We start from the raw sequence: 17,353 nt of genomic DNA, 5'->3' as shown, positions 1-17,353 counted from the left end.
TGCCTTTCTAGATAAACTACCTGTCTGGGAGCAGTAAGATTTATTCAGTTATTTATTTTAAATAATGAATAAATCTTTTAGCAGCAAGTATGAACTTGTGGATGAACTTGTTCATTTATAATGTTATTAAACAAAGGAGACAAAATACTTAAATTTCAAATAAATGCTGTTCTTTTGAACCTTCAAAAATACTGAAAAGTGCTTTTTGGTTTAAGCAAAAAAATAAATAAAAAAAAGTAAAAATAAAATAAAATAAAATAAATAATAACAAAAAATATTTTTAAGTAGCAAATCTCAAGCATATTAAAATGATTTCCGAATTATCATGTGACACTGAAGACTGAATTAACTGCCGCAGAAAATTCACCTTTGCATCACAGGAATAAAAGTACATTTTAATATACATTAAAGTAGAAAACAGCTACTGTACATTTTAATAATATTTCACAATATTACAATATTTACTGTATTTTCAATAAAATAAAGCCTTGGTAGTGTGCTTCATTTCTGGCATCAACTTAAAACCAATAATAATAATAATAAAAAAAAAAAATCTGAGTATGCGAATCTTAAAAAAAAAAGATGATTGACATAGTTAAGTGCTATTATAAATATACTTAATGAAAACTATTTTAGCAACACTTTTCAGTCTAATCTAATTAAACCCAACTCTTTCATCCAATATCAGTGCATTCTAAAATAAAAATTATCATGCAAACAGATTTAGATTAAGCACCACTAATGTGCACGTCACACTATTGGTAACTTTTATGAATACTGAGTCTCTAGACAAAGAAGATGAGAGCAAGACAAAGAGCAACAGAGAGAAAGGGAATCATCATCTTGCGTCCATGTGCAGGCATCGCATACAATGTGTTTTTAACAGACCTCCCAGGAAAACACCCCCTTACCACATTCAAGACATCACTGAAGACAAGATCAATGGACTGATGCTACATAAAAATGTATACACAGTTATTGCCCGACTGTACAATAAATGATTACATTAATATGAATCACTAATTTCTGTCTAGATCTATAGATTGGACTAGACACACGACCAGTTACAGCTCTCCACTGTCTCCACGTCAAAAGAAGACCAAACTAAGGATAACTAGCTACCAGGCATGCACTCCTTCACTGGCCCACTTTGTCTCAGACATCTTGATATGGTTTTTTTGATTTCTCAAAGGATTTATGAACAGGCCTTACAGACCACAGTGTAAGTACTTTGAAGCCTGGGCAGCCTCCACAGCTTTAGATGAACATCACTGGTGTCACACGGAGAGCTTCAAACAGAGCTTGACAGCATGTTGCATGGATAAATGATTAGAATAGAGGAAGTGACATGAATATCAAAGGCCAAGACAGAGCGAGAAAGACAGAAAGAGAAGGCAGTGTGTAAGAGAGGAAGGTGCAGGAGTAACACTGAAGACTTGGATGAGCAGTCCAGGCATGGCAGCCAGTTAACTAAGTGCTGCTGTCAAAGGACACGTGTACACAACATCCAAACAGTCCGGCCCTTTATGAGAGCAAGAGACCGCGCTGCACATTTCTGTCAGCGTTCCCGGGGATTATTTCAGCGGTAAATCACCCGCCACTTTTACAAATCTGCTCAACATAGCCTATGACCGCATATTAAAAATGTTCAGCAGGAACTGAATAAAACATGTAATAGCATTTTAGTTCCTGTAGCTTAACTTTGTGCTACTAACATTAGGGTCATGGGGTTGATTCCTACTGAATACATATTCTAATAGACTATTGCAAAAATGTTCAATTTGTTAACATTAGTTAATGCATTAGGCATGATGAACTAACAATATAGAAATAACACTTTAACTGCATTTATTAATCAAGGTTAATGTTACATGATATCTTATTTGCTCGATTCAATATAACAGTTTTCTATTATAATATTTTAAATGCAAATGTATTTCAATTTCACAATCGTTCTAATATTCTGATATGGTGCTCAAGAAACATTTCTTATTGTTACCAATGTTGAAAACATTTGATCTGCTTGATTTTTTTTTAATGTGAAAACCATGATCATCTTTTTTTTTTTGATGAACAGAATATATTTAAAATGGAACATTTTGTAACAATGTAAAAGTCTTTACCTTCACTTCTGATCAGTTTATTGTGCCCTTGCTGAATAAAATTAACTTTAAAAGAAATGAAACCGTGGTGTACACATAAAGCACTAATATATTTTAGAAATTTCAAGTTCAAGTATAAATGAGTTAATATTTGAGTTACTGTTTTTTTTTTTACTTTTTATTCTTACCTTTTAAATTATAAAATTTTTCACATTTTATTAATATGATAATATTAATCAAATGTTAGAAAAATAAAAAATAGTATCATATTCTGTCAGCATTTACTCACCCTCAAGTTATTCTGTATGACTTTTTTCTCTCTCCAGAACACAAAGGAAAATATTTTAAACAACGTTGGTGGTCCAAGCTAAATTGGACCCCATTGACTTTCATTCTATGGACAAAATCTAAAAAATATATATATATTTTGTGTGTGTTAAACACCAGATATTACATAGTAAAGTTTTACAACAACATTAGACCTAATTTGTGATGAAAACTTTCTTTTTTCTTTTTTTTTTCTTTTTTTAAACCTTATTGTAAAGTGTTACCAAATAACCTTAAAAGAAACAACTAGTACTAGTTCTTAGTACATTGTGTAGGCTTCATCATTAAAAAATGCCTGTGGATGTTCTGACTAGGGATGCACGATATTTTCGAACCAATATTGGAATCGGCCGATAATGGCTTTAAATGTAAATATCAGCTTCGGTCCCGATATGAAAAAATTATGCTGATATGTGTTGCCGATAAGAGGAATACATTAACTCACATGTGCTCAGGGTGTGCTAGTGATTAGATTCTCAACAGTGCTATTAGATCACGTTATTATTGTGGCTCATTCTTGAAGCAAAGTTTTGCTTGAACTGGATTCACTGTTTTGGAACTCTTGCATTTAAACTGAGAATGCACGTGCAGAATGACACGTATGGTGCATGATATGGGCCGTTTCTCAAACGGAAGGCTGCATCCCCTGGAGGTCGCATTTGTAGGCTGCATATGTCATAAAGAACATATATTATATATTATACATATGATATATATTTTACCATAATTCTCAGTTAAGAGTAAATTGTTGCTTATTACCTGCAAATGTAATGCTCATTTAACTGAAATAAACCAGACTTGATGAGGTATGCAGCCTGCAAATGTAACCAATGAAGGATGCAGCCTTCACAGCCTTCTGTTTGAGAAACAGCAATAGGTTGAACCGTAATAACACGTGCAGCAGCAGCCTCCCCCAGGTCCTAATGCCCGCTTAGTAAGGAGTTTTAATTCCGAAGGGGGCTGTGTTGACTTACTTCTAATAAAATAAAAGCAAAATACACAATTAATATAAATTCTGTTTCTCTGATTAAACAAGGCAGCAACTGATACCATAAAATCATGAGTATGTTTTGACTTGAAGGTCAGAGGCTATAGCTTACATGAATTTTTTTTTTTTTAATCACAAACATGACACTTTAATGAAATAATTTTATATATAGCAATTTATTCATTAATGCTTAATAAAAAAAACAAAAAAAAAAACTTATCAGCTCTAAAAGATTTTCAGAATTTTTGCAACTCTTTCGCTTTAGACCATTTACAAATGTTAAAATAGAATAAAATGTTAAGGTTACCACTGCATCTTTCTGAAGAAAGACATTAATAAATGCAGCGATTAACATATAGTTTGTTTATAGTTAATTTCAGATCTTCAGTGCTGTCATTATAAAATAACTTTATTATTGTTTATTTAATTCTAACAAATAGGCTACTGTTAAAAACAAACCAAAATTAAACATTTAAACCTATATATCGGTTTCAGTAGAAAGTTATTGGCATTTCAGATATCGGCAAAAATACAATATCGTGAATCCCTACTTCTGCCTTAACACTCTTTTCCTCTATGAAAAATACAAACAGCACTAGCAGCCAAGCTTCTGCCAGGTCATCTAGAGTTTGATCTACCACTCTCATGTGATCTACCCACCAGCTTTATCTTCTCTTATGGTGAATCTCCTGCAAAAGGGGAGGAGAGCTGCAATAGTACTCAGCATGTGATCAGTGATAGAGAAAGATAGACCAAGCATTGCAGCACTGGTCTTGGCAATGGAATGTGACTCTTTTATCAGGAAGAGAGATAATGGGCAGAGACTGAGGCCTGATGCTGTTTGCACAGAGCCTCCTACACTGATACAAACACAGGATTGCTAGGTAAACAGGTTCACTTACACCTCTCCCTTTCAGTTCTGGTTATTTGAATACAGAGCTGTGGTTCTGTCATCGCCACTGGTCACAGCTGTCTCTCTACGGAGTGTAATCAGATCTTGAGCCAGACTTTGTACCTCGACCAACTGCTGCCTCTGGAGCCAAGCTAACTCAATAAGGCACTGCAGAAGTCTGACATCATGTGTGCGATTCCACACAGACTTCCTTGTGGGTTATGGACTGCTCTTTGTGCCCTGAAGAGGACACAGAGCAGCTGCTCGTCATCCACTGATCCATTTATTAAATTATACACAGCGAAGCCCAGGCCGCCTGGTCTCATGTTGTCTTAATTCTGATGACCTTCTGTACATCTTTACATCCAAATTAAGCACCAAGAGGTTGTTAGTTTTGCATTTGCAAATTATGTTGTTATTTTATTGCTTCGTTCAAACTTGAAATGTGCATCACCGTTCAAAACCTTGGAGGTTGATATGATTTCTTAAATGTTTTTAAAAGGCTCTTATGCTCACCAAGACTGCAATTATTTAATCACAAATACAGTAAAAACTGTTAAATATATGAAGAGTTTGTTTCCAAAAAATCATAAACGGCATTAAAAAAAAAAAAAAAAAAAAAAAAAAACTGATTTTCCGCCTTAATCAGTATTGTATCTGGTTGGTACTGAAAAGTTAATTTTTAATTTATGCAAAATGTGATATTCTCAGGGTTATTAAATCAGGTTTTCTCCCTATTTTTTTTTTCCAAACCGTGACCAATGCCAGTCTCCCTTTTTTTGAGAACGCGATATATCCGCTCAACCAATCACAGTACATCATTCCATGCACTGTAAACGGTAACAACCAATCACAGCGCACCATTCCATGCACTCTAGATAATAATGGCAGTGCTTTGAATACACCCGGCATCCTAGTTTTCCTTATTTACTTTGTACTTTGTGATCAACAAACAAGGGCTGCACGATAAATTGCATGTGATTGCGCATCTCGTCAGTAAAGCCAATTCTGTGATTAATATTATTGGTAAATCTCCATTACGTGCTTTCAGATATAAATTATTCAGATGCATTTAATACACAGAGCCGTAGATCAGTGACAAGTAATATTGCGTTGATTAGATGAATCGCATTTGATTATGAATGCGATATTGCGTAGCTTGTCGGTGTTAGTGTTTTTATTAATGCCATTTATGTCTTTGTTAATACAGCACATAGAACCTTTCAACTGAATGAACGTAACATGGCAAAGATGAATGCACTTTTGGAAGTGGAATGTAAGGGAAATATTATGTTGATGTTGTTCATGTTCTTGTTCATGATGAGATTTTCTTTTATTGCTGTAATTAATTTATAGCATTAACAAGATGACCTGTTGAATTAATTTTGGAAATGATGACTGATGGATGTATTTTTAGTTCAGTGTCTGTATATAAGATTAGATTTGACCAAGTTCAGAGGCTGTCATATGTGGATCAACTTACTATGTTGTGCATTTTCATCAGTGTCAATCTGAAAAAGAACTGTCATATCGATTCAATGGATTTATTGCATTTTGAGAAAAAAAAAGTATCATGGATTTATTGCATTTTGGGGAATAAATTATAAAATTGTATAAAAAATCTTTGAAAATAAAATCTTGGACTTAAATTCTTTATGTTATTATAACCTAAAGATGCTATGTGAAAGTTAGTGCTTTATCTAGTTAGTTAGTTAGTGGAAAAATAGTGGTTTTCATCTTTCCACATTCTTGCTAAAGAAAAAACATTTTTATTCAAATTAATCAAAATGGATTTATTACCAAACTCTTCATATATATATATATATATATATATATATATATATATATATATATATATATATATATATATATTGCATTTTAATATATTTTAAAGTGTAATTTACAGTGTCATATGATCCTTCAGAAATCACTCTAATATGCTGATTTGCATTTTTATTATTGTTAAAAACAGTTAATTCATTTATTTTACTGTTTTTATAATATAATATAATATAATATAATAGGACTGGTTTAGTTTAGTTACATTTACGATAGCTTTACTCGAGCTTACGATAATAACCCTGTTAAGTCCATTTGCTAGAAAGGGGCTGATGCCAAGGATCTCAGATGAACCCCTGACATTTAAACTGCCAGCTGGGGAATCTGGTTCAAGACTGCCCAGTCTCATCAAGCTCGCCAAACCCTCACCCTGACAGAGATATTTTGAGAGCTGGAGATGAGAAGTAGCATCCATGACTGTAAATGCACCTAAAGTGTTCCTATCTGTCATCAACCTGCCATGCTGCTTCAGTCTGCAGTTCAGCCAAATGATCTACAGTGAGGAGATGTTAGATTATTGCCAATGGTTTCAAGCCATAGACTGCTACCGTATATACAGAAAAAAATACCTTATTCAACCATGACTGGTGTTTCATTGTGGGCTGCAATTATATACTACGATTCATTATGGATACAGAGCTAATCTGAGATTTATCTTGCTTATTTATCTTTGCTCTAAAATCATTCAAGTTTATTTGTATAGTGCTTTTTACAATTCAAATCATTGCAAAGCATCTTTACAAAAAATTACGTTTCTACAATATTTTAAAATTATGACAGTTTTCTGTTTTATTATTCAGTCCTTAAGACCCCCCCAAAGTGAGGATGCGATCCAACAACCTCAGAAACCCAATGCAGGACAGCATCTCCAATTTCTTCTGTGTAAGACAGCATTCCCTATTTGTTTCCTCCTCATATGGACCACCAGCAATTTGGACCACAGGGAAGGGCACTGCAGCGTGCCAAACCCGCCCTCGTAAATAGACCCACAGCTCTGCAGGGTTTCGGGGGTAATGTTGAGTAACCTGGTCTCCAGCACTGTAATGAGCACCTGCTTATTAAGCACGGCCTTTGTGTCAAAAATCCCGGCCGACAGCCATCACACGCAAGGCCTCTAATCCTGATTTGGCTCTCTTTTTGCTGCTTCTTTTTTTTCTCTATTGCTTTCTCTCCTTTCTTTCTTTTTCATGAGTGTTTACATATTAAGTTATGCCTTGCAGCGTGAGCTACTGCTGTTGCAATGACACTGACAGAATCGCGTGCCAGAGCAGACACAGCTGTTCACGAAAAGACAAGACTGCACACAACGCATTTGCCGAGCTCGCGTTATTAATCACATCTGACCCAACGTTACACTAAGAACACAAAAAGTTCACCCAATTCCTTTTATCTTCTCTTTTATTTCCCAGATGCTGAAACAAACGCGAGGCCACTGATCTTTGTTTATATTCCTGCTCTCTGTGCATTTCCTGACCTCATCCTGACCTTTGACCTATTGCAATGACCCTAGGAAAAGTGCACCCAAGTTAGCAATAAGTGTGAGAGAACATTAAAAACAGCTATTGGAAAAGAGGCCCTTCTGTCCAAGTTTGAAATACCTGGAATGCTAGAGCTCACAACATGAGATCTTGGATTCGCTTTTCGACAGTGAAGTGCATCTCTTGCAGCTGAAGTTGATCCTTGTTGTGTTGGACACCTGTAATCCTGTAAAACACAAGCTAATCCTTCTTTTAAACAAGGGATAAAGAAATTCCCAAGCAGCCTCCTGTATCGAAACAGTGAACCGCCCATACACGGCAAATTGCACATGACGAAGGCATCGGCCTGGTCTTGCACGAGGACAATGCTCCGACAAGCTCAGTCCGCGGGAATGGGGAGAACAAAGGTGGGATGGCAGCTCTCAATCTCTCATTCAAATCGAGTTGCCCTCTCCCACCTGTGCAAACACTCCAGCTCGGTATGTCACAGGTACATAGACAAGAAGGGGAAGAAACAGTTGAACACCCAGAACTATTCAAGCGCTGAAACTTTTTAACTCAGATTATAAAAAGAAATGTTCAAAGGCTTGGCGCGCCTCCTTTGTGTTTTAATGCCTCCTCCATAAATACCGACACTCAAAGAGCCGCGTCGACGCAATACAGCAACGACAAATGCAGCTCATTAGCCGCTTTGTTTACGTAAACTGACTTTTCACCCACAAAACCGACGGCTTTTGTGATGTGAGCGCACGTTTAACATAGATCACAAACTACAAAGAAAAGCCCTCGGACTTCAGAGGAGAATTATGGGCTAATGGTTCTGGTTTTCATCTGAGATTAAAAAATAGGGGATAAAATACAGCATCAGCTTTTGCCAGACTGGGTTCATGATGTCCTGACATTAATGTTCTAGTGTGTGTGTGTGTGTGTGTGTGTGTTTGGACTCAATGCAGGACCTGATGTTATGAACATCATGTTCAAATTTAACAACTGCACTATTTCCCCGATTGAAATGTGCTGGTTAACTTGCTCAGCATTTACAATGCCAAGGAACACACGCACATGTGCATGTGTGTGCACATACACACACGCAGACAGAGGTATTTGCCAAATAATCCTTTAAAAAAAAAAAAAACTCAGCTGCCACATAGGTACACTAAACAATGCTCACTTCCTGTGGCAAGACAAACTTATGCAGAAAATGTGTTAATAGTGAAATCACAACATAATTATCTCTAAAACTGGGCCAAATTGGAAACACATGTACACATGCATGCAAACACATAATGTCCCCCTCAAAAGAACTAAATACTGACATTTCCATATATATATATATATATATATATATATATATATATATATATATATATATATATATATATATATATATATATATATATATATATATATGTGTGTGTGCGTTTTATTTTTATTTATTTTTATATAGTTTTTTTCACAAGTGTGCTGCATTTAACTGATACAGTTTGCAGCTCTTTCAGACAGACAGACAGACAATAACTCTTTCTCTAGCACACACAGACAGACAGGCAGATAAGAGCAACTCTGGTTACAGCTGTTTGTATCCTTAGGCATTGTCAACTCTGTGCCAAGTACATAATTTCTCTAACACAGGAATATGTACAACTCAATCCTATGTGTAGCTCACTGAAACTGTATAAATGTGCTTATAGTAACATGCAAGTTAAGTTATTTGAATAAATATTCTATAGAGAATCTATAAGAAGGCATTATAAAAGAACTACACCAAAGATGTGCTACTTTACAGAGATGCATCAGACGTTAGCCATTTAAATGTAACTGAAAGTAACTGAAATAACCACAAATGTCAGGACATGTCAAAACATCTCAAAGCCCAAAAAAGCCCCTGATGGTTAAATCAAACACAATTAGTAATAAAATTACAGGATTTTTTTTTTGCATAGCTTACAATTTCAAAAAAAAATTCCATGCAATTTGCATATGCACGTTTATGTTTAAGACCCATAAAAATTAAATTAGAAACATGTTTGCTTTACAAGTTTTAAATATGGTCTCTTCCTCACACAGATATCTTATGGCTTCGGAAGACTTGGAATATAGCATGCAAGTTACATTGACTAGTTTTATGGTGCTTTTTGTCATTTCTTCAGAGCTCATCATTCATATTCTGCTAAAATTTATCTTTTTAAAAGAATACAGTGACGCAGATTTGAAACAACAAATTAGTTTTCTGCATTAAACTAAAGCACAGGCCGACTTTAATCATACAAACCATATTAAGCAGCCTATGGTTTTCCATTGCATTTGGCTTCTCTGTAACTTGGCCGGTGCAGCCAGAGACTGACGCCTGCATTACTGTTGTCCTGCAGAGGCAGATCACAGACACAGCATGGCCCCAACAGAGCTGCTCCATTATCATTTGTTTGATAAGCAGGGCCTGCCTGCAGAGCTGCATTATCTGTCTAATAAACCCAGAGATCCTGACACCTGCTGAGAGACCAGCTGAAGGGAGAGCTGCATAACTGAAGCCTGTTTTCCCTGTTCTTATCAAAGCTATTTCTACTTTAAAAGGTAGATCATTGAGGTAAATGGGGCATGAGGGCCAACATCTCCTGTTTACAACCCCAGAGTCTGGAACTGATTTAAATATCTGAGAGGAGAAAAAAAATGAAACCCTTTTCCTGATGTTTCTGTGACTGCAAATATACCACGTTTTACCGTATCTGACCTCTTTAAAGAACACAATCCAGGCCTTTGATACATGTGCCACTCTAAACAGCTGGTAACTGCCGCGACTGTTGGATACACATTTCTGTCTTTCATCGAACTCCACGACCGGTAGAGTGTGTAAATCAGAGCTATATTTATTAGCATGGACACGGTTTGTTTCGCCTCAACTTCAAGTATACGCTCTGCAGCAGCAATCATATGCCAGATCAGAACAAACGTCAAAAAAACAGACAAATGTCAAGCTGCACTGCTCATAACAGCCAGGCGCCGTGCCACAGGAACCCAAACATTTTCTTGGGAGAAAGCAGGCAGCTTCTTTCCACCAGCAGGAAAGTTAGTGAGAAACAGGAAATATTCTGACCACACGAGAGAACAGGGATGCAAGAGCATTTCTCAAACTGCTGTGTTCACACTTTGTCTGAGCTGACTGCTGTGTTTGTGTGTGTAAGGATTGCTGGAGGAGTGTCATGCCAATCTGAGCTGCCCATACTCATAGAAAACCAGTGAGGTTTTAAGATGAAAGCAAGCAGCCTACACTAGTGTGCACACTTGCTGTGATCAGATTCTTGAAATATTCTATGTAAATAATAGTATTTTCACATTTTAGTTGGATAACGGCAGAAATACCAGAATAACAGAACTCTGGTCTAAGTTATAGATTACACTATATAAATATATGAATCACACAAAGGAATATATTCTAATAATGATTCAATCAAACTGCTATTCAGCATGCTTTAAAAGGATAGATCAACTAAGATGCTGCTAAAAAAGACAAACAAGTATGTGTACAAGTAAGGAACAACCAAACAGCCTCCCAAAAAACACTCGTGTGTGCCTTACATCATAGATTCATGGTCTGCAGTTGCTACATCAAAATATGCTGACATTAACACCCGCCAAATGCGGGTGGATTTTAGCAGTGGCATGTAGCACCGTCACTCCCATTAGTCACTTTGGCAGGTTGATTGCAAATGTAACACTGATTTTATGCAAGTTAAAATGAGTAGTAAATATTAAAGGGGTCCTATTATGCTTTTTCACTATTATGCTTTTTCATCTTCGATGGAGACTATCCCTACAGGCCATGGGAGAGGATTCAGAAATGGCAGAAATGTGACGCAACTGATGGTGGTAGGTCACGTGACAGAGACAATGTGGTGAATGTGCATGTACATGCATTCATACTAGAACATATTCTTTTTTTGGTCAGGAAGTAAATACTTATTCAGAAAAGTACCTAAAAGACAGTATTCGATTTTGCATGCAGCCAGACACTTGCTTCATTCTTGAATGAACCAGCCAACTGAATGAATCATTTGAATGAATGACTCAATGACTCACTCATTAAGACAATCACATACTTCCACCAACTAGTGGTTTACTTTCATATTTAAAATTAGCCAATCATTGCATTTCCCCCCTACCATTTCATATTTATAGATTCAAAAACTGATTTAAAAGACTAAAATGTAAGAATTTGATATGAAAGATAATGCGTACATTTGATAAGGTTAGGAAAAGATAGGCCTTTCCCTAGGTAAAAAAATGTCCTGGAAACCTGCAAAAAGACAATTTTAGTATGCAGCAGTGAACTAATGCAAATTTAATTTGTGCAGATTGAAAGGTAATGGAAACGCACCTACAGTTTTAAACGAACAGGCTGAATGGATGATTAAATTAGAAAGTAGTCGATAATTTGTCCAAGTTATCGACAAAGCATTCAATAAATATATCCAGCGACATCTATGATCAATGGCAGAATGCATTTTAACTTTTGCGCTTTATCTTACACAACCTTGTGCTTAGGTTGTGCTGCTTTAAGGTTTTATATCTAATCATGATTTTGAATGTACAGATACACCTGCTTAATTTCTAACTTCTCACAAGTAAAATACGTACTGGCAAATAAAGTAGTATTGAAATATAAATATTATCAGGAAAGACCTGCTCTGCTCAAGCTGCCCCCCTCTACAGTGAAGTCATTTCAGACCTCATGCTCTTCCAGAATTCTAGGGATACAAGTGTTTGTCACACATTAATGATCTCAACACACAGTGCCAAAGTGTCATTAGAAACATATCCAGTAACTGCCTTGCCTTAAGCTCCATATCGTGTTTCTCCACAACATAATAGTCACTTTACCCAACAATGAACTCTCTTAAATGAACCAAGTGCAGTTGTGTCTGACAAAATCTATTAAAGCACAAAGGGTTTCCTGAAACTTTCCCTAATTGTTTATTGAATATTACAGCTTGAAGAATGCCACTGTTTTAGAAAATCCACTGCCATACATCTCATTCAGCTACCACTGTATAGCCAGTTTACTGAAATGCCATATATCTCACTCCTCTTTCCTTTATTCCCTACTTTTAACACTCAGATAGTGGGCAAACTGGGGCCCAGAATTCCAAGAATGGCTGATAGGGGAAAAGGAAGAGCAATCCAAGGACAACACAGATTGAGAACCCCCCCCCCTCAAGAAGTGCTCATAGCACACAATGAGGGATAGAGTCAACAAATGGACCAATAAACAGAGAAGACAATGGATTGTTTACTTAGCAGAGGTCAGGCTCTGACTTGTGGGTTAACCTGGCATTCTTATCAGTGCAATAATAGTAATCACCTTTAACAGAGTAAATGCCACAGTTAACTCATCCAGCATTTATTATGCCAGACCAAATAATGTTGTTTCAGATAATAGTGACCAAAATGAGACCATAAATGGCTAAGCCAACATAAAAGATAAACAGGTCTGGAATCCCAGTATGAGTCAAAGCATAAATTGTAAAGGAATTTTAATCTGCGATAATACAAGATGAGCTTAGATATTACACAACACACAGAAATGGCTTTTTCTTTCAAACACACTCATTTATTTCCTTTGAGAGGCAGTAAAATGTCCTTTGGGCTCCCAGCAGGGTGATGGCACATGTGGAGAAGGTCCACACCTTTCTGACTCAACTCTCCGATACGCAATCTCCTGCACAGTTGGTGTCGTTAGTTAGACTTTGATTTATGTAAATTCTGTTTCAACTTGGCAGGGAACACTGAATTATGTACCTCTACATTTCTGTTACAGTTCAAGGAACAGGGACCTCTTGTTTGGTCTGAGACACTGCAGTGCAGATATAAATGTGAAACTCCAAAAGAATGACTGCGGTTAGTCTGCTGTGTCAGTAAACACGGCCGGCCCGTTCCCTGACGTGCTTAAAGTAGTCAATAAACAAATTGGGCAGCAAAAGGTCACTTTTTAATGTTGTGACCTCATAACAAACTAAAATTGGTTCAGTAGCACTGTAATTTTTTTTTTAATGCTACAATAACATCTTTGATTCAATCAGTTATAACAATAACTAATATTGATACTTATGAACTAATAATTTCCACACAATTTTATTGTCAATTTTAAGTGTTGTAAAAGAAAAAGTAAACTGAATTTATCACTAGGCTACAGATTATTGCTTAAATGTATAAAAAATATATATTTGAATACTTTCAATTAAGGTTAATTATATTGCAAGTTTTTACAGAACAACCCCCCCCCCATACACCCCCCCTAAACATGCAAACAAACACTAAAAACCTGTGTATAACCCTTCAAACCCCTAAAATACTGAAAAATTATGTGATTTATTGATTTGTGATCATATTTGAAAACTTTTGGACACTTCTTCTTTCTTAGTTCAGAGAAGTTTAGACAGAACAAAAGTTCAAGAGGCAAAAGTGAAACATACAAATAATGATCTTCTAAAAGGTACACTGAAATATGTTATTTGTGAGCCAAAAACATAAAATCAGCATTATACCGCTATCGTATTCTGTATCAAAGGAATGTGTCAAGGGAAACGGGCTATAATAATGTCCTAATGAATGAATAAAAGATTGATAATAGACAACATGACTCACCTCTAGCTTCACATGATAACGCCACGATCAAAACCCCAGTGAAAAAAGTCAAGCTTCCTCTCTCTGGAAACATTTTATGATGTCCCGCCACTAAAAGAAACCATGAGAATCATAACGATGGAGTTTTACTCTGCACAGCCTATAAAACTGCGACGCGATAAACTAAAACACATCAGCAGCTTTCTTCATCAGCTCGTTAGTCGCGTCGCGTTTAGGCGTTCGTTTGCAAAGTAAATGTGGTGTAAATAGAGCCTTATGAAAGTAGTGCTGGGGTATTGAGTACTTACATGTCAGCCGAAAGTAATTGAATCCTATGAGTTAATCGGTTTCTAATAGAAGGATGGAGACGAACACTCTTGAGCAGCGAGGTCTTCTTTTAAACGTCTTCCGATTTTTTAGTATTCTGTCCAGGAGAGGAAAAGTTGAGGAGGACTTAGGTTCCACTCGCCTCTTCTCTTGACATGACCCGTCAGCATCCCTGACCGTGGAGAGAACTCGAGATCTACAGCTGTGAATCACAGCAGCGCTCCACCACGCCAACAGCTGGAGACCGGCACAAATTAAACACGAGCGCCCCCTGTACGCGCACTGTGGAGGGGTCAAGACACGGCAATCCATACATTACCGTTAGAGAAAAAAAAAAAAAAAACTCAGAAAACATTTAGATAGGGTTAAATATGCAATTTCTTTCTTTCTTTCTTTCTTTCTTTCTTTCTTTCTTTCTTTCTTTCTTTCTTTCTTTCTTTCTTTCTTTCTTTATACTAAATAATTTAAGTAGCCTAGTTCAAACAAAATAAAAACATTTTTCTCAGCAAATAACAGTTCATGGTTTCGATCCAGATAAAGACTTTCATACTAAATACTTGTATTTATTTATTTTTAATAACTCTGCAATTGCTACATTTTAAACATCTCAGCAAATCAGTTATAAAACAACTTGCAGTCTCTTATGGTCTTATTTATTTAAAGTTAAACCATGTTTTGTGTTATTTATTTATTTTACTTTCTTACCCTCTTGGCCTACTTGTTCAACCTGATTCAATGCTATTAAAAGCACTTACATATCTGAAGCATGTTAGGCAGAGCTTGGTCATATTTTATTACAGCTCTCCGCCACTAGATGGTGCTCCAAGTATGTGTGATGTCTCCAACAGCCTTCAAGACTCTATTCACATCAAAATACATTATATTTCATATTCTTTGAGCGCCCTGAAGAGCTTAGCTAATAAAACAAAAACAGTTTAAAGTATTTTAATGTTTCAGGCCAAGACCAAAATTGTTTTCCATATTTCATAGGCTTTTTTTTTTCGTGTGGGTTGTAGGCTACAGCAAAACAAATTACTTGAATCATTTGACAAATTGACTTAAAAAACAACACCAAAAACATTAAAGGTATACAGTACTTCACCTAAAAATAAGTATGTTGTTATCATTTAGTCATCCTCATGCCTGTTCAAACCTGTATTCACATTATTCTTAACACAAAAGAAGATATTTAGAAGAATTTAGCAACCAATTTTGGTGACCACTGGCTTCCAGTGTATTCCTTTTTTGTTTATCTTCCTTTATGTTCCACAAAAGAAGAAAAAAGTCCATATAGTTTGGGAACAGCATGAGGGGTGAATAAATTATGGCAGCGATTTCATTTTGGGTGGACTATCCTTTTGATCTGATTCTACCAGACAGGGTGTTTTGACTGCAGTTTTGATTTTCACAAATGCCCTTTTATGGTATGCCACAGCTGTGGCTGACTTTTCAAGAATTGTTGTGTTCAACTGGTTCGTTCCACTTCTATCTCTGTAGCTGTGCAATTTGATGTCACTGCAACCTCTTCATGAATCAAAAATGAGATTCTGTGGTGTGCAGAAGCTCCTGGGGGGCTTACGGTTTCCTCTCCTCCTTCCCATCCACATGAAGCGGATTCCCAGAGCGATCTGGCGCTGGATGAGAAACCTTACATAGGTCTCCACCACCCCCGTGGCCCCCTGGCAGTCCTGCTCAGATATCTGGGATGAAGATGTCCTCAGCATCCACCCACTCTGTAGTCTGATGGTGGGAGGTGATTTAACAGTGCTTTGTAGCCATAGGAGAGTCTGGCTCATTTCCTCTCTGGTCCCATGCAGTTTCCTTCTCTTGCTTTTTGGATCACCCAAAAGTTGCATATGGAGTTTTATGACTCTCAGCAAGTGCTTGCATGGCTCAGCACTTTACACACAAACACACTCATACACAGACATTCTCTTCTATTGTCTGGTGTTGTTACAACGGTGTTTAAACTGCTTTTCAGTGGTGTTTCAGTAACACAAGTCGCACGAGGCTAACTAGACACTGGCTGAAAGGAACTGTCTGCTCTCCTGACATGTTCGATTGAAACTCTGTGGCAATGCAGCGCATAGACACAATGAAAGGAAAATGTCAAAACTATCAGAGAACACAATAATTTGAGCTGTTTGAAAGCATTTATAACTTTAGGTTTGATTGCTGGCTGATCCAAATTGTCACAGGCTTGGTAAATATGGACGGTGTTCCCACCAAGACCACCTGAGAGAAGCTTAGATTGAGCGAGCTAGGTGAGCCAATGTTTTGTAATGTTGAGAATGAGTAGCCTTGGCAGTGAGTACAACAGGAGCTTCGGCACCATTTAAAAGTGCACAACTTATTGATGGCATGAGATGGTTTGAAATGTTCTCTCCCATGATGAAGCATTTATTTGTAAATATAAATAAATCAAAGGAGAGAAAAAAGCATGAAAAACATCTAAGCATCACGTATCTCCGCTTGAGCCACTAAGGAAGAGAGAGAATGCAGGGTAAATCAGGTTGAGATATTTGAAGCACAGATAATAGAGACTTGAAGATTGAAATCTTTGCAGTGTGTGTCTGTGCATGTATAAAAGCAAAGTCCAGACAAACAGAAAATACTTGAATCTAATGTTCATCGTGTAAACCAACTGAAACATAAAATGTATATACTGCATTTGGATATTTTTGACACACACAAACGCACACACACACACACACACACACACACACACACACACACACACACACACACACACACACGCACACACACACACACACACACACAC

General features: G+C 36.7%; 1 protein-coding gene across 2 annotated transcripts in view; it reads right to left on the bottom strand.

Annotated features, from left to right (window-relative positions):
* LOC113114097 (fibroblast growth factor receptor-like 1) overlaps window positions 1–14,785 on the bottom strand; it is a 32,893-nt gene extending 18,108 nt beyond the window's left edge. Inside the window, exons 1-2 of one of the 2 annotated variants that reach the window (XM_026280841.1) lie at window positions 14,553–14,785; window positions 14,266–14,355 (exon numbers count right to left, since the gene is read on the bottom strand). In XM_026280841.1, the coding sequence (XP_026136626.1) occupies window positions 14,266–14,338 (73 nt within the window). In that variant the 5' untranslated portion in view covers window positions 14,339–14,355; window positions 14,553–14,785. The remainder of the gene's footprint in view (window positions 1–14,265; window positions 14,356–14,552) is intronic. The other variant, XM_026280842.1, reaches the window with a different exon arrangement.
* Between the last annotated feature and the right edge of the window lie 2,568 nt (window positions 14,786–17,353).

This window comes from Carassius auratus, chromosome 14 (assembly GCF_003368295.1).
Source record: "Carassius auratus strain Wakin chromosome 14, ASM336829v1, whole genome shotgun sequence".
NCBI lineage: Eukaryota > Metazoa > Chordata > Actinopteri > Cypriniformes > Cyprinidae > Carassius > Carassius auratus.
This window is presented reverse-complemented; position numbering and strand designations above follow the sequence as displayed.